This window comes from Convolutriloba macropyga, chromosome 3 (genome assembly GCF_964194025.1).
Source record: "Convolutriloba macropyga chromosome 3, txConMacr16.3, whole genome shotgun sequence".
NCBI lineage: Eukaryota > Metazoa > Xenacoelomorpha > Acoela > Convolutidae > Convolutriloba > Convolutriloba macropyga.
Window position 1 is genome coordinate 10,543,744 of NC_134470.1, and position 25,132 is coordinate 10,568,875.

The 25,132-nt window shown below is 35.9% G+C and overlaps 2 protein-coding genes across 4 annotated transcripts in view; one reads left to right on the top strand and one right to left on the bottom strand.

Annotated features, from left to right (window-relative positions):
- Window positions 1-1,905: 1,905 nt before the first annotated feature.
- On the bottom strand, window positions 1,906-8,276 carry LOC142335923 (uncharacterized). 3 transcript variants are annotated; one of them, XM_075384311.1, is made up of 5 exons: window positions 7,302-8,276; window positions 7,109-7,172; window positions 6,034-6,972; window positions 3,860-4,033; window positions 1,906-2,619 (listed from the first exon to the last, which is right to left on the bottom strand). In XM_075384311.1, the coding sequence occupies exons 1-5, from the start codon at window positions 8,262-8,264 to the stop codon at window positions 2,411-2,413; spliced, it is 2,349 nt and encodes a 782-aa protein (XP_075240426.1). In that variant the 5' UTR covers window positions 8,265-8,276; the 3' UTR covers window positions 1,906-2,410. The 3 variants fall into 3 exon arrangements, with proteins under 3 accessions (XP_075240426.1, XP_075240425.1, XP_075240424.1); XM_075384310.1 differs by having other exon boundaries at window positions 3,860-4,027; window positions 7,076-7,172; XM_075384309.1 differs by having other exon boundaries at window positions 7,076-7,172.
- A 14,006-nt stretch (window positions 8,277-22,282) lies between these two features.
- Window positions 22,283-25,132, top strand: part of LOC142336853 (uncharacterized) — a 34,912-nt gene continuing 32,062 nt past the window's right edge. The window contains exon 1 of the mRNA XM_075385809.1: window positions 22,283-22,575. Coding sequence (XP_075241924.1) covers window positions 22,362-22,575 — 214 coding nt within the window. The 5' untranslated portion in view covers window positions 22,283-22,361. The remainder of the gene's footprint in view (window positions 22,576-25,132) is intronic.

Consider the following 25,132-nt stretch of genomic DNA (forward strand, 5'->3'; position numbering starts at 1 on the left):
TTCACTGCGTCTGATTTGAGCTGATGCATAATTGAAATCGATGCTCATTTTCTGCTCTTTTTTCAGTCCCTTCTTTTTTGTTTCTTCTTCTCTAGGAAACCAATTTTGTAGTTCTGTATGTCACATAAAAAGGCAAATCCTAAATTTTCAGTGTCTAAGTTATAAACAATGTTTTATATTGTTTGTTTTTTGGTCGTTTGCAGTCAGTGAATTCAGATAGTTACTACAGCAACTTTCGGCTTGGAGACAAAGCTGATTTTATTTTTTCGAGTCATGTTGATTTTTTTGTATGGCTGGCTATTTAAGCGTTTACTCGACTGTTTTTGGTGATTTCTGACACTAATTGACATGATAGTATAAAAAATTCGACATTATTTGCCTTCGGGAAACAATCAATTTTACGAACGTGCCATACCACGTGACTAAAAAATCAAAATTTGTATTATGACGATTGAAAAATCAGAATTGCCCCGCGTCTGCAATTGTGAAATCTAAATTGCTCCAATTCTGTCAACCGAAAAAGATTAAGAATCAGTCTGAAATAAAACTGATTATGAAATCAATTCGTACGTGCCCAGTATAATATTGAGAAACCCATGAAAAACTGTGCCTGTATCTGAGACGTTTATTATTGTGTCAACTTTTAAATGATGATTTTCAAGCTCACGATTTTTTCAGTGTTATTAAGATGGCATCGAATTTAACTTTTTTTTGAAAAGTGGTGATATCAATCTAAACCATAAAATTTGAATTGAAAATTTCCAAATTAGGCAACAAAATAATTTGAAGTGTAGAAAATTTCATATTACAGACAATATGCAGCAGGTTCACATCCAATAGTCTTGTGAGCACACAAATCAGTTACAAATCCAGTTAAATTTCCAAATAGAAATAATTATTATCAGTAAAGTCAATATTAGGGTTCAATAATGTTTACTCAACAAATAGCCTTGATAGAAACTGCACAAAATTCCTGGCTGTCATAGTTATTATCATTTCGAACACTGCTTTCCCCTAAACCACCCACCAACACCCCCCCCCCCCCCCCCCCCTCAGGATCACACATGATAATAAAGACAAAAATATTTTGGTCACAGCGGGAAAGGTAACGATTTCGCTTGTTGTATAAATCTGCATGCTCTAAATCATTGACAACAGCACAGTTAAAAGAGAGTAATTGCAGTCCTACGCGGCACAATTTTTTTAGAGGATTTCTGTTCGACGGCATTTTGTTAAATGCTGTTAACAGTTGAATTGTAAAAAAAGTAAAAAAATTCCACACTTCTCGTCAAATCTTAGACACGCATTACGTTGAAAAGTTGCAATTGGTAATTTTGAGAATTCTGTTAAAAAGGCAGACCAACCAAAATATATACTTTTCAGATTAGACATTCAGAGATAAGATTTTAGTTGTTTTTACCGATTGTGCAAGCGCTGAATAATTCGCAACCTATAGTTTCCATGTTTTAAAATAAAAAAATGCAGGTTAAATCAAACGCGCTTAGAAATAATGCCGAGCCGAAAAAAGAAGTAATTTTTTTCTGCGTACTAACCCCACGTCAAATTGTATTGGATTCATATCAATTCCTTGGTAGCCACTGAGACATGGTCGGAGAAGTTCTTTCGGAAAGTGAGCGAAGTTGATTGTTGGCTGAGTGAACGCTTAATATTTCAATGCGTTTAGTATGTACTTGAGCCCAATTCACACTTTTTACAAAAACAATGGTTCTGGCGCACGATGATATTAGTATTGACAATAAGCTGTTGTGATAGCTATTTGTCTTCTTAATCCACGATTAGTATTGCGGGAAATTTCTGAAATAATCAATTAGGCTTTCTGTCATGTCGGCCTAATTGACTGCATTGCAGCTATTAGATGCTGTAAATATGAACAAAAGTGACCTGCAGATATTTGTGATGGTGGGCATGCTCAAGAGTTTTGAAGTCCTATTTATGCTGTCCACAATAGCTTAAAAGCAGGAATCGTTGATAAATCTGACGAAATACCCAAAGGTGATGGAAATTTGAACTGAACTTGATTGCTTACAAACATAAAACCTTGACCATAAAACAACGTCTAAAATATAGTGGCATTTTACAGTTAATTTTTGCAACCAAATGTAACTTTTACAACGTGATGGGAGTCTCAATTTTGTTTGAAACTATAGACCGAAACTGACAATTGTCCAGCAAGATATTGCAAGATATTTGTAACACTTCTAGAAGTTCGTACAATTATACCGAGTTTTGCAATACTCTTGAAAGAAGTTAAACGAAAATCTGATGTTGCAAAGATCTTGAAAAATCTTGCAGAAAAAATCTCTGAGTTCGACCTGGCCATCAATTTTTGCCTTAACAAATTCTACATGTTGTGCATTTTGCGAATGAACTTTGATTTGCGATTGTGTTTTCACAGAATAGAGCAGCAACCACTAGGGTCGATTTTGTCACCCCCTGTGGGTCCCGAAGTGCTTGTGCTTCCCTTTTTGGTCACTTGCCACCATTTGGTGCTGTTGTGTCTCTCATTGTTAATACTTCTCTCGAATGCTGATGTGGGGCTGTTGTCCTCAGCTGGGTTGTTGTTGTCTTTGTTATTGGCGTCGTGTTCCGGAGAGGCACCTTTAAAAGTCAAAAACATTATAAATCCATGGAACACTCCCGGCCTAAAAAAGTCCCAGCAAGTTTTTTTTCGATGTTCTCATTCTTATTTGGTTCTACAACGTCAGAGAGCACAAAGTATAAGCACAGCACAGCTTACTATGCAAAACTAATACAATATTTTCCGTATAGTCATCTTCCAGACGGTGGTGGTCAAGCAAGCCGATAGGCAAGGAAGCTGAATTTTGAAAATGAGGCAAAGTAAGCCGAAAATTTTGTTATACCGGTATTTTAAGTTGCCCCTGGCGGGCCGATGGGCGCGCTTTGCCGCGATAACCGGCCCGCGATTTCCGGATTGCATCCCACAGCAGATGAGAGGCATGGCCATGGACAGCGGTCCGCTGAGGCCCGTACCGTACCCACTAGATGTCTCAAAATTGACTATTTTTGTTTCTTTAGTGCATTAGAATACATTGTGCATAATAATGCGCAGTGTTGATTGTAATGGTTACCAATGTATTATTTCTGATAGATTACATAACTATTTCATAACGTTAGGTTTGCTTTTGTGTTGGCTTATTTACTTCGGCTGACTTTGCATTCACCCTTCCAGACACTTGAAAGTGCGTGAACAAGTTATCGTAATTGAGATATAACGGTAAACAAGTTTTTATTGTGATAACTATTTGCACCTGAACGAGTCCAGACCATAAAAAACATTAAAAAGGATTTCCTATCCATAAATCAAACCGTTAGCTATTTTTGCGCACCTAATCAACGAAATTACGCCACAAAAAGTTCTAGTTTAATGCGTTCAAATGATTTTGATTGATGACTTAACTCTTTAACAGAATAGATTTTTCAACCCAATTTACCACATGCTATTTGTTCATTTTTGACCACTGTAACAATTATCTAAATACCGCGTGGTATTTAGATAATTGTTAGTCGTCAAATATGAAAACATAGCTGGCAGAACTATATAATTTGAGGTTTTTTTTTATTTTTTCGTGATAATTTTAACTGTACAATGTCTGCTTACCATTTGCATTTTGTTCTTAGAGAAAATTAACTATCTTTTTTGTTGTTATATGGAACTACCTTTTCCGATCTCTATTTAATTTTTCTAATTTTCCGTTTTCTAAACAGATTCTACAATTTCACTTGCCTAGTACTGATATTGGTTCGATATTATGTCCCTTAAAGAAATAGTTCATACAAAATGAATTCTCCTTTCTCTTATCGTTTTTATTATACTGACCAGGTGTTGGTCCCCTCTCCCCATTTGGACTGTTGCCATTCTCCTCAATTGTGGTCTGCTTGGGTGGGTTTGATGAAGATGTCTGGGGTTGTTCAGGTGTAGCAGGGGTGGTGGTACTCACAATTGGGTTGTTCACTATCACTTCTTCAGTTGGTGTCTGGATCGCTTCTGTACCTTAAAAAAGCATGATAACAATATCAATTCCAAATATATAAAATAATAGGGTTTGGTAGAAAGGATCCCAGGATAACGTTTGAGATTCCTGAGATAATTTGGGTCGAACACAGTCTTTTTGCTCGAACCATATTAAAAAATTAAAAAATCGAAAGCTTTTTTGTTATGCTTTCAACATTTTTTGGACGTCTCAATAATAACGAAAGCGTGACAGGATAAAAAGATCTTTTTTAAATAATTCAATTGTCGAACAAATTTCAACAAATTTATGGCTCGAAATTTTAAGGTGATCAAAAAATTCGAGACATTTTGTGGATGCTCTACAATTTTTTTCTCATTCATAATGGGGAGTTATCACTTTGTTCACCTACATTAGTGATTTCTGGAAAACAAGGAACCGATAGAAATACCTTTTTTCACAATATTAGCCTTTAGGTGGATATTAGTTTCCAGGAGAAAACATTCATGGTCATTAGTATATTGCATTGTAATTCATGTATATTGCATGGCAATTAGTATATTGAATCTACGATTTAAATGAAAAATCAACAGGAATTTTTAAAAATTTGTTCTGCAAAAATTTTGGCTCACTGTAGTCAAACTCGATCACTTCAGTCTCATTAAGGCTTTTCTCCGAATTTCACACGAATTACTCTCTGGATCAATTGAAAAATAAAAATATTTCGATTTATCTCGAATGCTTTTTTGACGCTGCTTAATTACGCAAGATGAGATCACGCAAGAAGCTTACGCAAGTTCAGGGCAATATTATTCAGTTTTCACACATTTTGGCATCCAGAAATGAATTAAAAAGAAAAAGTGTACGAGTTTGACTTTTTCCGAAGTCTACGTAACAAACAAAAGTCCTATTCTAATCCACATTCGGATTAAAAAACTGATTGAGCTTTTGGAGATGAATGTTATCAACATTTAATTCAGTTGTAGCCTATGTTTGGCTCAGAGGATTTTCTAAGAGAAAAAGATCTCGAACTCTTGATTCTGCCTGCATATAACATAGCCGGCAGATTGCCGGAATAGCTGCGAAATAGACTTGCGTGCCGTAAAATACAGATGGAAAAAGATACAGAAGTGAGTTGATAATAGTTATCGCCGCCGCCTATAAAACTTACAAGTTTATTTCAAAGGAGGTTGTTTTTGGGTGCAAAAAAAGTTCCCCTGTCGCGTCTCGAACCGGCGATCTCCGGATTAACAGCCAGTCGCCTTAACCACTCGGCTATCGGACCATACAATCTGTTTTCTTACAATCAACTTTGTTTTAGGAACAGATTCTGTTTCTGAATAACCGCAATTTAGGTCACGCAGAAAGCGTGAAATCAAGCGCGAAAAAGCCATTTAAGCAGTGACGAGACAGAATGTTCTAGAACAAATGTAAAACGAAAATAAAGCGTCAGACGACGAAACAAAAAAAAACCAAGAGCACCGCAATATAGCTACGCTCAGCTTACAGCTTCGCAGCTATAATAAACTCTGCTGGTGGAACTGAAATCAAGTTATCGCAAGTAACTAGTGTTGGGGGTCTATGCAGGTGCAACTACTGTGAAAATGGACCAGTACTGGATTCAAACTAGTACACACTAAAAAAGTGAGGGTAAACTTACCTTAACGGAGTTAAGGTAAACCGTTGTTAAGGTAAAGTTAAGGTAAAGTAAAATATCTCTTACTTGAAATCCTACTGTGCCTACACAGTTACACCAACTGTCTTAAGTTCTCGAACTTGGGCATCTCTTATAACCCCTTCTCACGTTCTTTCTTGTTCCTCAAGGCTTCATTTCTCTAGCCAAGTATACGTTGAACAAGTACTGCCTTGTCAAGCTTATCTTAGGCACAATTTACATTAGGTTGTTCTCTACCAACTTTCTTACAACTAGTTCTTCTAACTTGATTTTTGGTAGTTTTGTTATTATTATGCTAATGAGTAATTACGGGATTTTATCCAATTTATAAGATTTTTTGATTTGAATTTTTCACAAGTGACAAACCGTCAGCGTTCAAGTTGGCTGGAACTTGTGCCCTATCACATTTCTCGTAACTCTGGCTGGTTTTCTCATCACCCTCATTGATAACAGACAACTCCCCGACACCCGACAGTGCCGAAGTAGCCCTGGGTTGCCCCACCCCGCCGTCCGAAGAATCACTTGACTCCCCGTTAAGTTCGACCTCCTTGTCCCCACTTTTGATTGAGTCGCTTTTCTCTCGGATCTCAATTTGCCCGCTGGTTGACGACTCGGTTTGGTCACCATCTTCAAGTTCTGTTGTCGCGGGTTTGGGTTCTTCAGTTGTTTCGGAAGTTATGGGTTCGGGTTGTTCAGTAGTTTCCGAAGTTGTCGGTTTGGGTTCTTCAGTCGTTTCGGTTGTTGAGGGTTTCGGTTCGTCAATGGGTGTTCCAACTCGTGGAATGGTTTCGCTTACGTTTGAGTTCCGTTTCGAGTCTGGGTCTTTTTTGTCGTTGGTTGCACTGGCTATCGACGTCTTTCTTTCTGGTTCAAGAGGGACGGTTTCTGCGGTATTTGATTTGACTGATGTTTGTGAAATTTTTCTTTGAGGTTCATTTACTTCTGTCGTTTGAATTGTTTCTGTGTCATGAGCTCCAGCAACGTCGCCGTTTAAGACAACTGGCGATATCGCGCCACTGGGACGACGTTCTCCCTTAACTTCGGTCGGATTCGGGGGAGGGGAGACAGTTTCGTTGTTCTCGGGTTGGGTCGGATCGCCTTTTGAAGTTGCGCTTGTAATAGAAGCCCGGTCTAGACTTCCTCGTTTTGATATTGGTGTTTGTGGGCGACTTGTTTTCCCCTCAGAAGCCGCAGTTTCGGGTCCGTTCATCTCGGATTGTTTGGGCGCGACGGTCGCATCTGGCTTCGTGTCTGCCATGACTTCGGGTTCTTTGTTCGCTACTTCGGGCGTATCTTTTGGACTGTCTGTAAACAAATTAGCAAGTTAAAGCAATATAACTACGACCTCTATTTTGTAGTTAACTTACGAGGAGTGAGTTATAGGATTGGTTTAGTTAAAAGTTCTAACCTTGGTTAATATCTCCATTCATAAATTTATCACCTTGATCAGCTGCCGAGTTCCTTTCAGCTTCAGAGCTCCCGTTCGTAATTGTAAGCTCGGTTTCCTAAACCCAAAAAGGATACCGTTTATACCTTCAAATTTTAGAGGTGACTTTAACAAGCCCAAAATTCTATAAAGGTTAATTAGGGCATATTAGAACATTATAAACTAACTAACTATCTAACTGACTAACCGTCATTATTTCTGTGGTTCGACTTGGTTCCAATGTTTTAGTTGCTGAGTCCTCCTTATGTTGTAAGTCTTGCTGTTGTTGTTGATCCGAGCATGTTTGTTTACTTTGTTTATTGTCCACCGTTTCAATGTTTTCATTGTCGACTTTCAACTCATTGTTCGGACCGACATTTTGTGAGCAAACATCCACCATGTCTTCAACTTTTTCATGTTGTTCGACATCTGTTTTGTTTACGTCGTTTACATTGTTTACTTCTGAGTTTGGAGGTTGAATTTTAAGCAAGTCTTTCGCGTGCACAGTTTCTTCGGGTTCGTCAATCTCAGATTTCATGTTTTCTTGAGTTGCAAAAACTTGGCTTCCATTCTCAATTTCATTGTGGCAAATTTCATCAGAATCGTCTTGTTTACTTTGTTCTTCATTGTTTACTTGCTCGATATTGTTTATGTTTGTCTCAGGCGAACTAGTAAACAGTTCATTAACAACAGTCTCGTTGTGTTGAATATCTTTGTCATTCAGTTCTATTTTTTCAACGATCTCAAAAACGTTTTTGCCATTATAATCGTGATCAATTTCATCGTCATCGTTTTCATCAAGAACATCAATTGAGGAGCTACTTGTTGTTTTGTTTGTTACTTCTTCATCATCGCTGTTTTGTTTATTATCCGATGATTGTTCATCAATGTTTGTTGTTTCTGAGCTTTCATCGCTCTTATGAACAATCGCGATATCATCACTGTTATCATTTTTGTCGCTATCCGAAATCTGTTCTGTCAAAACTTCATTATGAATTTCATACTCATCATTTCTCACTTCGCTTTGAGGTTCTTCAATTTCGGATGTTTCGATATAATCCGATTGCGGACAGTTTTGTTCTTCGTTTTGTTCTTCAGTTTTGATTTTTTGATCGCCAAAACTGGATTCCAAGGCTTCTTGAACAGCGTTAAAGTCAGCGTTTTCATCCATATTTTTTCTGAAACTGTTCATTTATCGAGAACATTTAAAATCTTTTCTTAAATATCGGAAAATAATTACTAAAGTGAGAAATTATCCCTAAAAAATTTAAGTGTCCAAATTAACCCCAAAGCGATGTAAAAATAGGGGTTGATTTAGTTTACGGGTTAAACTATGTACAAAGTAATGTTGAGGAAACGAAAGGTTGCATCTAAACATTTAACCAATTGATCCGCAGATAATTTAGTCTTAGTTGACTGACCGGCGGGAGGGGGGATGTCATTTGATTTTTCGCCTTGAAACAGAGAATTTACAATACACAAAAATGATGGCTTGCCACACTCCAGCGGTTCACAGTTCTGAAAACTTGCAATTTTTTTCAACTTTTAATTTCATCGTTTTTTTTGGTTAAAGGTGTTCTATTATAGCTTTGAATTTTCTGTATGTTCTCTAGAAAAACATTAACTCATAGATGGTTTTTATCTCACACGTACTGATTGTCTAAAGACAAATTTTGGCGGCCGATGTTATTGCAATATTATTTTATCGGGGTTATCCAAATTTTTAATTCTGAAGAATCATTCCTTTCAATATTTTCCTTTGACTCCATAAATTTTCACCTAATTTTTGGATGTAAGTACAAATTAAAAAGTTTAAATTCATTTTAATGAATATATATGATCAAAATCGCTTGTAGCTATTTTTAAATCCACGATTAAAGGAAAAAGTTTTGGTGAAAAAAATGGGCCCCATTTTGAACGCCATTCATCGGAATCTTAGGTCGAATAACGGGATATAGTCGCTTAAGGATTTAGTTGCAAAAGGACTAAAAAAAAACTTCAATTTGTTCAAAAAATACAGTGAGAAAAAAATATCATTGCATAATTTTTATCCGCCGTGAATTCTCGATACCATTTTGATCAATAGTTGTGCAAGTGAGCGCTTCATATGTTATTAGTTGTTATAACGATTTCTCTAGAATACAACAAGTTTTAAACGGGCAATTACTCTGAAAAAAACTTTAAAACAAAAAAATTACAATGAAGGGATAAGAATAAAATTTAAAAATCACAAAAGATTATATATGGAAACATTCATGGATTTTATGATCTCAAATGTGATTACAGTGAATTTACTCGATCAAAAAATATAAAAAAATCTGTTATAATTCTCATAATGTGACACTCGTTTATTTTTAGGCTGTGGTTTTTTGCAAAAAGCTAAAGCGGCTATACCCATAGGGTTTGGTTTCTTTTTTGATTTTAAGTTGTCAAAGGTACATTTGCCAATAAAAAAATTTCAATTTAAAATAAATTCCAGGGAAGATATGCCGAGTTTAGCAATTGAAGACACAACTGATGTTACATCGTAGGTGAGATTTTCTTAATAAACACGTTTTTATGCTATCCATGTTAGTCTAATAAGGTGCAAAAATCACTAAAGAAGAAAAATCAGGAGACTGATACCTAAAAATTATTTTATGACTCCTGGACAAATTAGCTACAAGACCTCTATATTAAATTGATTGAGTGTCGAAGCTAAAAAACAAACATATAAAACCACACAATGATGTACTAGATGCTAAAACAATAGAAAACTGATTGTCAGAAAAATGATATATATTCAATAATTGCAGAAATTCTAAATTTCAGCTATGAGGAAAATTTAGTAGGGTTTTACAATAATGAATAACACATTGCGTGGATTTTAGATTTTTTGGCATGAGGCCAAAAACTGTAAATACTTTTGGAACTAACATGAGGGTGTTGATAAGTGTTTCATAGGAGTTTACTTCATCATTAAGTTGTAATCTCACTAATTTCAGAACAGATGTTTATGCATTAATTTTAGAAACTTTTTCACGTTTTCTCCAAACAGTAGAACTACACATTGTGTGCAGCAATGGATTACCCCAAAGTTCTGTGGTTTCAAATGGTGATGAATAGATTAGGGTAGTCTTTCATTTGTTTCAAAAATAGATGATGCCGGTTTTTTTTAAATTGTGAGACCAGAATAAGCCTAGTTGGTAATAAGTTGTGGAATTTGCTCGTACGTGACTAATGATCCAAAGAAAAGTACATCTAAGTTAGTTTTCATGTTTTAAAGCACTCCATCAAAAAGTGTTGCTTTAACAAAAAAAAGTGATGCATTACCACATTTGTACAAAAACTGTTGCTTTAATTATTTCACTTTATTTTCATCTGCATTTAAATATAATAATCCCAACAGGTTAACTCAAACCAAACACAATACTTCAATTTCTAAGAAATGCCCTTTACACCTACTATAAGTCTCCAATAGAGTTTTTGTGAATATCATACTTGAGACTAGTGAGAACCTAATGCCCACTGTGCACTACCCCTTTATCCCTCCCGTTTCTGAGGACAGAAAGCCTAATGGTCAGACAAAACATCGGTCAAGCAAAAATTCGCATAAAAAAGACCGAAAGGATTAATTTAATTGCTACAGACTTTGTTAGAAAGCAATTAACAATTATTTTCTAAAATTATAGTTAAGTGATTAATGATACCACATTTCTATTATAATTCAGCGTTAATGAGGGTAATAGATGATGACATCATGCCACATAACAGCAGCTGATGTGTGGCATCAACAAAAGAGTAAAGGAAAGAGAGTGTGAGAGAGATAAAAGGTGAACACATGAACATGTGAAGGAAAGAAACCCCAAACGACAATGAGAGAGAGAGAGAGAGAGCGAGAAACTTTTTTCCTTATGAGATTCAACTCTGCAACTTTTAGTTTTCTAGCTTTGTTAGTAATTAAGTTAATTAAAAACTGATATTTGAAATGTTTCTGGATTTTGCAGTGAAACGTGTTTGATGTCTCAGAAGTTCTGTCGTGTAATTCATCTGAAAGATTTTTAAAAGTTCTTTTGCCAGTAATGATGGCTTAATTCAGAAAAGGACAAAAATAGTCCAAAAATTTAATCAGTTGCAAATTTTAATAAAAATCTTGCTAAAATTTGTAATAATACAATCTTCAGAACCATTTCAGTGTCTCAAGATACTATCTAGTGTCTGTGTTTCAAACCTTGAATTGTTTCACTGGCTCCAAAGGATCCATAAGCTTGGAACATAATAATTTTCCCAGAACTTGAAAAAACTGAACTATCAAAAAATTGCTGATACTCAACTGACCTAAGTATTGATCTAAATATTGATAACTGTTCCCTTATCTCTAGAAGCTATGCCGTAACCTTCTATCAAACTCTAAAGGAGTTTCCGTGACTCATAAAGTCGTACAAAACTAAAAAAACAAAAAAATTTCAAAAAACTTGATAAAGACATTGCAAGTTTCAAAAGTTTCATCAAAAAGTTGCTGAAAATTTGTAATGTTATAACGTTGAAAACTATTTCATGACCAAAAAATGTTTTCAGTAACTTATTAACAAACTATAAGGGAAGTTTTCTAGCCCTATTACCACTTGAAACTTTGCAGCATCCCATTATCAAAAATTGGGGGAGGTTTCTTGACACTTGCGGCTCAAAAAACTTAAGAAATGACAAAAATTTTCAAAAAAACTTGACAAACTGTGACAAACTGTGAAAAGTCTTGCAAAAGACCTCCATCAATTTTAAACAGCCTCAAAATTAGACTGGTTCAACAAAAAAATTCGAAAAGTGACGAAAAAACAAAAAACTGAAACATTTTGGGCTCAAAAACTTTTAAAAATGACCTTTCAACATTAAACTACGGCCTTACCATTTGCTTCACCAAACTAAGCCTTTGAAGTACTAATAAACGCGGCTAAAAGCTTACAGTGAATTTTAATGCCCGCCTGGCGCTACCTGTTCATCCCGTTTTCACGTACAAAAAGTCAAATGGGTCAGACGAAAAATCGGTCAAGCAAAAAATGGTTTTAAAAAAGACCAACAAGACTAATATAATTGCTACAAATTTCGTTTGAGAGCAATTAAACAAAAAAAATGCACCGATAAACAAAAATGTGAACTGAAGTTTTGAAGTAATTTTGAGGATGATTCCGTTTAATTATTATCCACGATTGCATGACAATTTACCCAATTCCTTTTTGTCCAATTCTATTATACCCAATGTGGACTTTGATATTTTTGTTCAACAATTCGACTGCAAATTAGCCGTTACTATGACACGTGCGTGCGTTCTAACATACTCAAAAGATACATTAATCCCGTGTTTGGTTGTGATAGTTTCATATCACGCCGCACGCGCTGCTGAGGCATGGCTTTGGTCATTAAGTATGTTAAAACATACTTGTAATATCGATTTCTAAATTGTCGTCAGATTATTGATCGAAAATATGAAAGTGTATTGTGTATAAGAATTGGGCAAAATGGAATTGGGTAAATTGTCTGTCATTATGAATTAATAACTATTAGAGCCCGGATGCCTGCGACTATACGTAATTGGTAATTGAGCGGCTAATCCGATCAAAATAGTTTGAAAGTTTAATTCAAACGTATAATTATGAGCATATAAAATAAGAAGTAACATCGCCACTATCATCAGTTGCTTCTTTTCGCCCAAAATTGGGGTATATAGCCGGCCATCTGGGCCGTACTGATGAAGTCCGACTCATATCTAACTTAAGTCAGGAAGTAATTTCGAATAATTTTACTGGATAAAATATGAATCCAATAATATGACAATATGAACAAAATTTGCATATTGTGACATGTTTTGATATTGATCAACCAAGTTTCTCTCACAGGCCAAATTTTGAATGATTCTCAACCTTTTGTTCCAGAACTAGAGATGTTGATAATATTGTCATTATCTCTAATCAGTAATAAACAGTAACATCCAAACTAATCAATTCTGGCTAATTCTGGACACTTTTAACATGCAAGAATAGAGAACCTTACTTTGCATTGATATGCATTTGTGGTCAAAATATAGATGTTCATTTGACGCAACGAAAGTTCAAATTCAGACTTTGACCTTCAATTGCAGAAAATTGAACAACGAAAGACTTCGGCTATTTTCAACGCGCAGGTGTGAGTAATTATGACGAATATTTCAATCGTGCAAAAAAGGACTATTTCTATTTCAAAATGTCAAAATTAGGAAGTGTTTTGTGATTCAGAAATAGACAGTTGCTTAAATTCAAGAGTTTGAGCAATGAATGTCTGTATTAACTAACTGAAGTTAAACAGGGCAATTTGTACTCAAAAAACAGGTAAAAAATAAACCAAATTCGCTGAATATTTCGAGTCTCGAAATGAATAATTGAGTTGCTAGACTTTATTTGCTTTCATAATTAGTTGATTTATTAATTGAAGTGCATAAATATCCCAAAAGTACAAATAATTACGAACAATTACACGAGCTTAGCAAAAAAGTTCTATTTTTTAAATGCCGAAGAACAACAGAAAAAGAGAAAAAGAGAACAAGACAAGAAGAAAAATGCGATATTCTTAAAATTAATGAAAGCTAGCGACAAAAAAACTGTTATAATAGCAAAAAATGAAACTTAGAAACTTAGTATAAATGAACTAAAACATGGCGGAATGGCAACGGCTATGCCTCATCGCTTAGCAATTTTTCCAACCCATCAAATAACCGCTTCTAATAGCCGTCATATGCTGCTAAAATGCTATTAGCATTTAGGTGCTATACTTTTAACGACTGGATTCAGGAGATATTGCGAGCTTCGGTTTTTCAACTCGAAAAGGAATTTTTAGTATCTTGGATGTTTTCAAATTGCGAAAAGTACAGAAAATTGCATTTGTTTCCAAATTGTTTTCAAATTGAGAAGTGAAAAAGTCAATACTGAAAGTTAAAAACAAGTGTTAAAAACAAAGTCAATATGCTCAGCAATAATCAAATAATACAATTTTTAATCCAAGTATTATTTCGAAGGAGTCAGAGAAAAGTTTTCGCTAGGCGAGTGAGATGATTTTTTCGAATTCGGTTTCTTAGACTAGTTTCTTAGATTAGATTTTGAGTTTCCTACCCGAACAGCCCTTTTGGTTCATGCCAATAACTATATATACCTGTTGCAGATTTTGTGATCTTTTAAAGAGCAGTTTCGAAGTTTCGATACGTTTTTTCTTTGATACGTTCTTTTTTTTAATTTATCAAAATTTCAGTCAAAATTTTTAGCTGCGTTCCACCCCTTTTGTCCTTTCGGTTAATTCTCAGCGTTTTTTTACAATTGTTTCTGAAGTTTTGTAACCATAAAAAAATTTGTGGTTACAGTTAGTATTTCTCTCGGACCAAATGATTGGAATGAAAAAATTTAAAATTTTTATTTAGGGAAATTGATAAAAAAAAGAGGTCAAATATTTGCATAAATTGTCTTTTTTCCGCGCCTGACTAGCACTCTTGTTTTGTGCGCTTTGCGACATAGTCTTCCGGTAACAAATGTTCTTTTGAATTAAAAAGTAAAAAAATTTTAAATTAAACAAGGTTTGGTTTAGCTTTACGAAAATTTACATTTAAAAAAAAAAAAGGTTTTATCTTTTCCACTTTCCGGTTTTTGTCACCTATTGCTCAATTGTTTTCTGGGTTGTCATTTGTTGGGTTATGGATTTTTGCATTAGAAAAGAAGTAAGCGTTTTTAACAAAGTGGATAACTTTTTTTCTCAAAATGAGAGAATAACAAAAATGAAATTTTACAGTAGAATTTGGAGATTTACAGGAGAGATCTGATTTTTGGATCAATGTGGCAATTTGATTTCGGTACATGAAGACTTCAGACTTGAGCTGATTCCGTAGAGTCTGTTCCCATAAACCGTTTCCACATTCCGTAGAGGTAATGATTTCGTGAAGATCTTGGCTGCCATTTTGTCAGTAGGAACGAGATGAATTGAAATAGTCCAATCTTCAGTATTATCCCAAATGGAGTGAAAATTTGACTCAATGTGTTTGCTCCTCTTGTTCATGGCTGCACAATTTGATTCAACTGTTTTTGTCCTCTCCAACTGCTATTGAATGTTTCTGTAGGATGCTGAAGTCCTTCAGAAGTTGTTTCAGATACAAAGTATCAACAATAGCTGCTGCCATGCCCTGATTTTCAGCTTCAGATGAAGAAAGAGCAACCGTGGCCTGCTTTCTGACACCCCAGCTGAGTGCTGTAACACGTCCTTTGAGCTTGAAGTAATAGCCCGTCGTTGATTACCTGTCGTTCACACCACGAGAGCAGTCTCCATCACTTTCCTACAATAAGTTTCTAATGGCCTGTTTTTGTAAGTAAGTTTTAAACTTTTTGAACATTGGAGATATCACAGGATTCGTTTTCCGAATAGCCAGTGTTGATTGGTTTGTGCATTCATATGTCGGGACAGAGTATACTGTGAACAAGATGTTTGGCTTCGTCTGCTTGGCCAGGTACAGAAGTGATCCACCAACCAATCTTCTGTAGATCTGAAGATCTTTTGAACCGCTTTTTTGTCTCCATTTTGTGCCGTATAAAGTTCCAAATTCAAATCAGCTGAATTTCTTGAGTTTTCGCTTTGAGCCTTTTTAAAAAACGTTCAAGCATGTTCTTTATGTAGTAATCTTGGTCGACTGTGAATTTTTTCTCTTATTGTCCGATTTTTAGATCAATAAACTAGTGTAGCCTCCCTCAGTCCTCCATGTAATAAATTGCCTCGAGTGCCTTCTTGAAATCGGAGATCACTGTCATGCTTCTTGATGCTACTATGATGTCGTCAACGCAGACCACGATGAAGACGTGACCCTTTGTCTCTGCTCTAGCGAACAAGCAATTGTTGCGCCTGCTTCTGGGAACCCCTGACTCAGTAGGAAGTCTGCCAGTTTCTAATACCAGTTGTTAGCAGCCTGTTTCAAACCATATTTTGTTTTATTCAGTCCACTTACTAACTTCCCTCCATCTGATTTTTGTTTCAAAAACCACAATGACTTTTCCAGATAGTATTATTCTTCTTCTTCTGGTGTGCGCAAAAAAACCGTATTGACATCAAACTGGTTTGTCACAAGACCCTGCTTCACAGATAGTTGAGTTAGAATCCCGATTATCTATGGCCTACAGGCAGGTGAAAAAGTCTAAAAATAGTCCACTCGCTCCATTTGTTTGAACACCGTCGCTATATAGCGTGCTTTGTATATGTCGATTTGGACACTGGGTCCCGATTCCACTTTGTAGACCCATTTCTCTTATATGACATTCTTGTCACTGGATGGTCTCACTAGGTTCCAAATTTCGTTGCATTGAGGCGCCTTGTTTTTGTCCATCACTGCCCGGTGCCACTGGTCCGAATCGTCACCTTAGTTGGCTTTGCAGACTGTTTTGAGTTCCACATAATCACTCTCAGTCACAACCAGATAGGTCCTGACATTTCCAAAAATTGCGGAACGTGTCTTTCTCGTCTTGCTCACTTGCTCCAGCGCCTTTTCAAAACAGCCAATTGTCTCCGACTGTGAGAAGTCCTCTGTGTCCACTGCCTTCTAGTTACTCCGAGTCTATGAGAATCCCTCTTGTTGCAGTAGACACTTCATCTGGTGCTGCTTCCTCAACATCAGAGGAATCTCGTCTCAGTGACGTTTCTTGAGTGTTCATATTCTCTGCGTCATGCCACTCTTACTTTATTGCAGTGCCTTGTTTCACTTTGTTATCATCGTTTTGAATATCCTCATTACGGTGCCAGATCCGCAGTTGCTATGACCCCTCATCTAGTAGGTTACGCGTCTCTGTGTTGTCAAGGATTGAGCCCACTTCAGACTCCTTGATGATCACATCTCGATCTGCCACCACCTTGCGTGTGTTGGGCACGTACAGCAGGTAGCTGTTGTCTCAGTTTCAAGTGCCTTGGGTTCAAGTTTGCTGACATCCCTGTTCCTCTTCCTCGTGAAGACTGTGCAACCAAAAAAAGACAATTTACTAATTAAAAGCTTAGGTTTTACACCTGGCATCAGCTTGTTTGGGCATTTTTCTTCTCATTATTTTACAACCAATTTCCTGATCCTTTTTGTGTGAAGATTTGCTGTTCCCCACATCATCTTGTGAAGACCCGAGTCAATGAGCAAGCGTTTTGCCATCTCCAGCAGTGTCCTGTTGCATTTCTCAGCTTCCTTTTGTGTGGCGTTCTTTGTGGCGTCTCTGGTATTGTCTTCCACTGTAGAATGCCTGTATCTAAGCAGTACATCTTGAACTTTTCTGACAAAAACTCCTTCGCATTGTCTTGCCTCAAATTCTTGGGTGCCCCACTTTGAGAAAAATTTCTTCAGGCTGACCAGTATTTCAATCTTTGCCTGAAGCAAGTCCACAAACACAAACGCCGTGTACTGTTATGCAAACACAACACAGAAGCAAAAACCTGACGGTGACATTACTCTGAAGGGTCTCATCCTTTCTTTGAGCACCCTCTCCAGCACCTCTTCTGCTTGGATCTCTGCCACTTTTAGTGCTGGAGTCTTTGTCATCTGGGCCGATGCGCAAACATTGCATACATCATCGTGTCCACTCACTCTTTTGGGTACATTCCTGACCATATCCGCTTGATTCAAATGAACCCCTTGTCTGGGCCGCTTCCTTGCAATCTAATGTTTCAGACAGTTGGAACTCTTCTTGAATTCTAGAACGCCGCAGAGTAAATAAAACAAATTGTTTTTTTTTGTGTTGATTTTACTCGATTTCCCATCTAGAGTTTCGTGCAGCCGTTTCCTTTGACGAACCTGAAGCTATAGCCCCACTCTGTGCATCATGAGACTGATAGGAGGTTTGAAGAATACTCAGGCTTATACGAGATTTTTTTGAGTTCGCATTGAAATTCTCATTTTTAGGGTATGTTGATCCTCACACAACCTCTGCCCACCACTCTGGAAGCCTCTCAGTTGGAATTTTTGACAACTGATTGCATGGGTAAAAAGTCCAGAAATGCGTCAATGTTTGTCACTATGTTATCTGTACAACCACTGTCCACAAGCATGACTGCTGTCTTCCACTGGTTAAGAGCTGCCCAGTTTTCTTCGTCTAGTGTAGCAAATGTTGGACCAATCATCACTGACTCGTGTTGGACTCCATCTCTCTTTCTCTTGCATGCCCCCTCTAGGTGGCCCTTACCACCAATTTTGCTGCATTTTAATGTCTCCTTCCTCCTTGAGTTCTTGGCAAAAAGTCCAGAGACCCCACACACAAAGCAGTTTCCTCTCATGTCTCCCTTCTTGAGGTCCCGCTTTACTTCCAGTGTCACTGGTCCACTTTGTTCCTTGTGTCTCTGTGCTGTGCTCTCAAGGAAGTTCTGCAGTTTTTTCCTCAGCTCCTTGAAGTTCGTTGCCGGGTTGAAGCTTTCCATTATAACAAAACTTTCATACCTCGTTGGTAGACCATTGAGGGCCAAGGCGTTGAAGATTGTCTCTAAGACCGCTTCTTGTAGCCTTGTGAGCAACTTCTGTCCTCTGATGGAGAATTTGTCCGAATTCTCAGAATTTTCGAGCTGCACTCGGGCGAGCTGTGCCAACAAATTCACCATTGTCGGTTTCTCCACACTCTGCAGTATCTTTTGCAAAAGCTTCTAAACTTTTGCACCGCCGATGCCCTCATCTTCAACACTGCCATGTCTCATCAGCATTGGAGTTGTTGCATCTAGAGTCAATGCAGATGGCACCACACATTGTTTCATGTCTACTTGATGCCTGCAACTTGTGTAAACTTCTCATATGCATCCTTCAGCACTTTCTGGTTCTCTTTTTCATCATTATTTGCCCCATTGGATGGTGGTGCAGGCTCTTTGGGTTGCTTCTCTGTCCCAGGTAATGATTTGTAGAGTCCCCTCGTCTTCATCATGGCCACAAATTTTGTGTTCCTGATTGCAGAGTCCTTTGCTTTTCCTCTGTTGCTCATCAGCTTTAAAGTCTGTTGATCCACGGTAGTTTGAGCAAGCAAAACTGTTGTGAAAGAAAAAGTACTAAGCAGAAAAAGACTATAAGATTATGGCTGTCAACAACAAATTAGTTTTGTTTTATAAAACATTTTTTGACTTAGAAAATTGCTGAGCCCATAACCTGTTGGGTTATGGGTCTCTGCAGGCGGAATAAAAAAAGTTTTGAACTAGGTAAAAAAAATTCTCAAAAGAGAGAATAACAAAAATGATATTTTACAGTAGAAGATAGAGATTTACAAGACAGATCTGATTCTTAGATAAATATGGGGATTGGATTTTTGGGATGAAAGCAGGCTCAAAAACCAGCTCAAAAAACCACTTATCAGAGCGAGAAAGTCAAGACACAAAACTAATCTTATCACCATGATTTGTAGTGGGGTCGCAAGGGTTATCCAATATGGTCTGCTTCTGCAAACTTCCTAGAAATTAGTCACAAGGGACATCATAAATAGCTTGACAAAAAAACTCTACTTGTTTAATGTAAACTTGGCTAGAGAGGTGAAGCCTTGAGGAACAAGAAACTGGAGAATGGTTATAACAGACCAGTTGCTGTATTGGTTAGCACGCTAAGCTTGAAAGCAAATAATTTTGATTGAAATCCAGAACTGGTCCATTTTCACAGTAGTTGCGACCTATACTTATAATTCTTTGCGCCTAATAACAAAACAGCAGTTTATATTTTTAATGACCGAAAAATCTTTGAACAACTATCTATAAAATATGCTAAACGATATCGCTATAGAGATTGATATGTCATTTTTTTATACTGTCAACCTTTGACGGTTACAATCCAAATATAAATTTTTTGCAATGAGCCGGTCTTTTTTATGTTAATTACAGAAAGGACAATTCAAATCAAAGCTGAGTGTTGATAGGTCCAATTCGCTTCATAAGCAGTTCCAAATTGTTGTAGCTTCTAGCTTTTTTACTCGAATAATTTTAGTCGTTTTTTTTTAAAAGGTTTGATTTTTAAATAAACAAGAGTTTTTTGATCCTTGCCCATTAATTTGGTTGATTAGCATCTGAGAGTCAACAAAGAGAGAGTTTTTCTTTTTCCACTTCTTTTTTCTGATTTAAAGTTTATTTTTTTGCCCGTTAAACATGGTTTTCTGGCTTTGATACAACAAGGTTTCACAATGTTCACATATTACATTATTGGCGTTCAAAATAAGGCAAAATTTAACATATAAAAGTCTCTAGAATCATGGATTAAGGATGTATCGTCGACACCCCTTTCACAAAGAAATTAACTGAAGTTTCAACATTTCTCTTTAACTGCAGTTTTTATGTTAAGTTTTTGTTCTCATGAAATTTCTTGGCTTTAAAAAGGTCTCATTGGTTTTTTATGGAAAAAAATGAGCCTATATTTTGATTTGAGTAGATAGCTGATGGCTTTCATGACTTTGAAAACAATTGTTTTCAAAAAGAAAAAGTCTTCCCTTAACGTTTGTTCTTTTTTGTCTGTTTGATACGTATTCTCATTTATTACAGGTCATATATGGTAATGTTCTCGTCAAAGAAAGGTGCAAGTGTCAAAAATCTAATGTTTTTAAAGATTTCGTTTCGATTTTACTGGTTTCGGCACAGGTTTATTGCAATAAAACTTAATCTAATTTTCGATTTATGTCTAACATTGAGGCTCTTTTTTTAGACGTAAGGCATATTCTGAAAATTAACAAGTCTCAAGCGCTTTCTTTGAACAAATAAAAGTACCTATTTAGTTATTTTATTTGGTAGATAAAGATTTTCATCACTTTGAAAAAAATTGTTTTTGAAAAATTCAAAAGTATTACTTAATTTTACTTTTTTCTCTCTTTTTTCCTCCTCATAACCTATTCTCAAAAAAGAGAGCTCGCACAGCATATTGTTTGCGCTTGCGCCCTATGAAGGCTCAATTGAACATATTTGCCTTTACTGCTTCGATAGAGTTTTCTCGCAGGTTTTTTTTGAATTTTTGTTTATTGCCTCTATTTGTTGTTCTTTTTGTGTAACCGCACAAAAATACTGAATGAAGACAATTCTTACTCTTCTCCTATAGAGGCGTATGTGATCAAAAACATGTTGGAAGTTTTTAATTGCTTTCTAATGCTTTTCATTAACTTGAAACTAATTATTTTTTAAAATTTATCCCAATTTTTTTTAACTTTGCTGTTTTTTGTTCTTTTTTTTTCTAATTGTTACCGAGCCTTGTTATGGAGTGGTCCCATATTTTATTTTGTGAGGAACAAGTTGTTTTGTTTAGTTTCAGTTTTATCTGACGCTATTTTGACCTTGCTAATAAGTTTTCTTTTTTTAAAAAATTGGACAATAAAATTTGGTTGCAATTAATGTTTGTTGTTATTGTTGTTTGATTTTGTTGTTCGTCTTGACTTGCTTTCTTAATAATGGATAATCTCTTCAATCTAAAGCAGTATTTTTTCCACTAAATTATCTGCGTTCGAGGCGATCTTTTTGCTCATTGACATTTTTTTTTGAAAATTAATTGAATTTTTGGGTTTTTTCTCTCTGTTCTTTATTTGTTAGACCTTTATGCCAAAAATGTGGATCAGCGGGGTCGGTACTTTATGTGCAAATGCACATTACCGAGCCTTCTTGTCTTTTCTTCAAATTTTAGAGACTTGTTTTTCGCCTGTACTTATTGTTTGCTGTTATGCTTCAAAACATCAATGAAAAGTTTATTTCATACAACACATTTCAAGTGAAGGCTGTTTAAAAAATGGAAAGGCTTCTTGTAATTGTTACGAAAAGTCTCCAAGAAAACTAAGTTTTACAAGGTTTACGTGTCTTCATTAGTCTAATGGACTGCTTTTCTGATGTTCATAATATGATAAAATGAATGATCTCAAAATTTAACAAATTTATCAAAATTTATGGCGCGAGAAATTTTTTTTTGAAAATTACCTTCCGCCCATTTGGTGGCAAAATCATTTGAAGTAGATAGGTAGAAAAAAGAGCAGTAATTATCAACGACAGTTAAGACATTTGCACTATTTTTCTAGCTTCAATTTTTGTCTGCAATTGTTTAATTTTACGTGAGTAAACAATAAGTATCGGAAAATGCTGTTTGATTTTACAAATGTCAAAACACAATTTGCTACTCTTTGTATGATCTGGAACGAAGTCATTTTTATGTTATCATAGCGATTTTATAATAAATATCAATAATAATTATCATCAGACAAAAGCTTAAATTCCGTCAACTTCTCATTTTTGTTTATTTATTTTGAATTATTTGTGGAAAACAAAGGAACAGTGATACCAAATGTCGAAAAAATCTGCTGCAGTTGTTTCGGCTGGCAAATCCGGAAAGTCGGAGGAGGTTTTTGACGTGGTATCGATTAAAGTTCCAGAGTTGAAAAGTAATAAGAAATCGAAAAAGAATCATTCAACCGCTGGAACAAGTAAGGATGGATTGGAATTTAACTTTTCATCGGAGGCAATCAAACCTGGAAGTTCAAACGAAGCAAAACATACAGGTATTGGCAATGTTGCCAAAAGTTGGTTTTTTAATTTGGTGCAGCATTTTTTTTTAAACGGCTCAGATGTCTGATTTTATCACCGTTTTCTTGCTCATTGAGAAAGTGTTTCACATTATCGAGCGCTCAGCTAAACGCCCCGCATTCAATTGTACTCTTCATAGGCATCTTATCTTAGCGATATAAAAAGAGCCACCCGAAATCGATGTAAATCATTATTGAGTGCTATAACTTTATAATGGTTGATCACCCGTACCGAACTGCAAGTGTTAATCAGTACTGGGCAATCATAAATGCAAGTCTCCTATGTAATATAATTTGCTCTCTTTCTCGCTTGAAATTTGCTTCTTTCAAGCGTATTAGAACAGCACAAAAGTCATTCTTTTAACAGTCATGTTGGCGCAGTAAGAAGGACAAAGACCTAAGGCGCGAGTTCGATCCACGTACGGAACTTTATTTTCGCACTTGTATTTAGACTTGCCAAGTCTGACAAGTCTTAAATGTGTTATGATCATAGCTCTGAATCAGTACTGATATCTAGACTTGAAATTAGACTTGCTCAGTACTGATATTGACTTGGCGTTAAGTACGGGCAAATATAGAATACCTCAGATTCCTTTATTTCTGAAGGCATAAAATTGTTGTTTTATACCCAATTTTTTTTTACAATAGAACAACAGCAAACTTCGGAATACAGTGCTCTCTTTTTTTCTATAGGTACCGGATCGAAATCAAGAACGCCCAGGTCTAAATACAAACTCATGAAAAGACAATGCTCGACCCAAATGTACTTTGAAAAGACCATACTCGACTCATTTGAGCTATGAAAAGATTTTAGCTGGACTTTAAGACATTCTGGACTTTAGCTCGACTCAGATTTCTCGCAAAAGACTTTAGCTGGACCCAAAATTTTACAAAAGATTTTAGCTCGACCCAATATTTGGGCTGGACGTAAGCTCGACAAAATATTTGCAAACAAATTCGAGTTTAAGACTTTTCATGGGTCCATCATTGGTGTTTTTAAAAGTTTTCCATTTTGTCATTAACAGTGTTTGTGCAATAATTCATATAACGTAGTCAGCGTGTTTTTCCCTCAGTTTTTTACGATTCAGAAGACCCTCTAATCCCTCAAAAAACCCATCATTTTTTGGGGAAAAACTAAATAACGCCAAAATTTTGTCAGGGCTAATGGGACTAGGAACAATACACTTAAGCTAGCTGGTTTCATTGAATTAAGTAATGTGGTGATATACTCGAGCTGCCATAACTCTTTAACTTAAGATTTGACGAAGATCTTAATGCTTTTGGCAGTTTTCCAGCTGTTTCCTAAGTTGGACTGCTCTGGTGCAAAGCTATTTAGTCTTGCTCCAGCTGTGCTTCTGTATGTACAGAAACAGAAAAAAAAGAAAAATTTCTGATGTTGAAAAAAAGAGAATTATGAAAAGACTAATGGTGGACCCATGAAAAGATCTTAGCTGGATTTTATTCATTATGAAAAGACTTAAGCTCGACCCATGAAAAGACATTAGCTCGACTTTAACTAGGAAGCTCAACCGTGTAATTATAGTCAATATTGCCCCCCTACTAGACTTTTAAAGTCTTTTCATGACTCTAGGCCTAGGCCTACGCGTCACAGACTGGATGTGTTTTTGTCGAGACCTTCATGATAGTTGTATAAAATGATTACACCAGGGGAGGGGGCAAAAAGAACTACAAATCCAAAATGATTAGGTATAACATATTTCCATCGGTTTTACATAGAAGTACCTTAAAAACAAAACTAGAACAATAGAGCTGTCAACTTATCCACTTACCCCAGGTGAAATCCGTTCTTTGTGATAAAAATAACCAATATACCAGCTGTTTGCCAAAAATACAGAACTCTGGCCAAAGTGACCAAATCTTGCCTATTATGCCAAACTCTTGCCAGAAAGTGCCCAATTATTACCAAAAAATCCAATTCTTGAAAGAAAAAAAATATATTTTTTATAAAGTATCATACAATTCCACCAAAAAATATACAACTCTTGCTAAAAAATACACAATTCCTGCCAAAAACTACTCAGCTTTTACCAAAGGACCGCATTCTTGCCAAGCAACACACAAATTTCACCAAATAATTATTAAATGCTGACAAAAACAAACCATTTTTACCAGATATGCCCAATTGTTATCAAGAAATGCCCAATTTCCAAAAATAAACATCTTTTGCAAAAAAAAACATAGAACCCCTGCCACAAAATACCAAGTTTTTGAAAAAAAAATTCTCAATTTTAAAAAAACTAGCCAATTTTTACCAGAAAATACCCAACTCTTGTCGAATAATTCTCAATTTTTGTCCTAAACTTATAGAATACTCCCCTTTTACAGAAGACTTTCCCAAACTTGATACAACATTTCCCTACTTATACACAATTTTTCATATTTACCAAACATCTATCAATAATTTTGTCCAAATATGAAAAAGTATCCAAATAAACCCAACTGCATACAAGTTTTCGAATATTAACCGAAATGTTATCCAATTTTAGTGAATGTTTCACAATTTTGAACATAA

Coding starts and splice junctions, on each gene's coding strand:
- LOC142335923 (XM_075384309.1), bottom strand. CDS start 8,264: ATGGATGAAAACGCTGACTTTAACGCTGTTCAAGAAGCCTTGGAATCC. Junction 4,034..6,033: donor AGCCAACTTGAACGCTGACG/GTTTGTCACTTG, acceptor TGCTTTTTTAAG/GTACAGAAGCGATCCAGACA. Junction 2,620..3,859: donor GGAGAGGGGACCAACACCTG/GTCAGTATAATA, acceptor TGACTTTTAAAG/GTGCCTCTCCGGAACACGAC.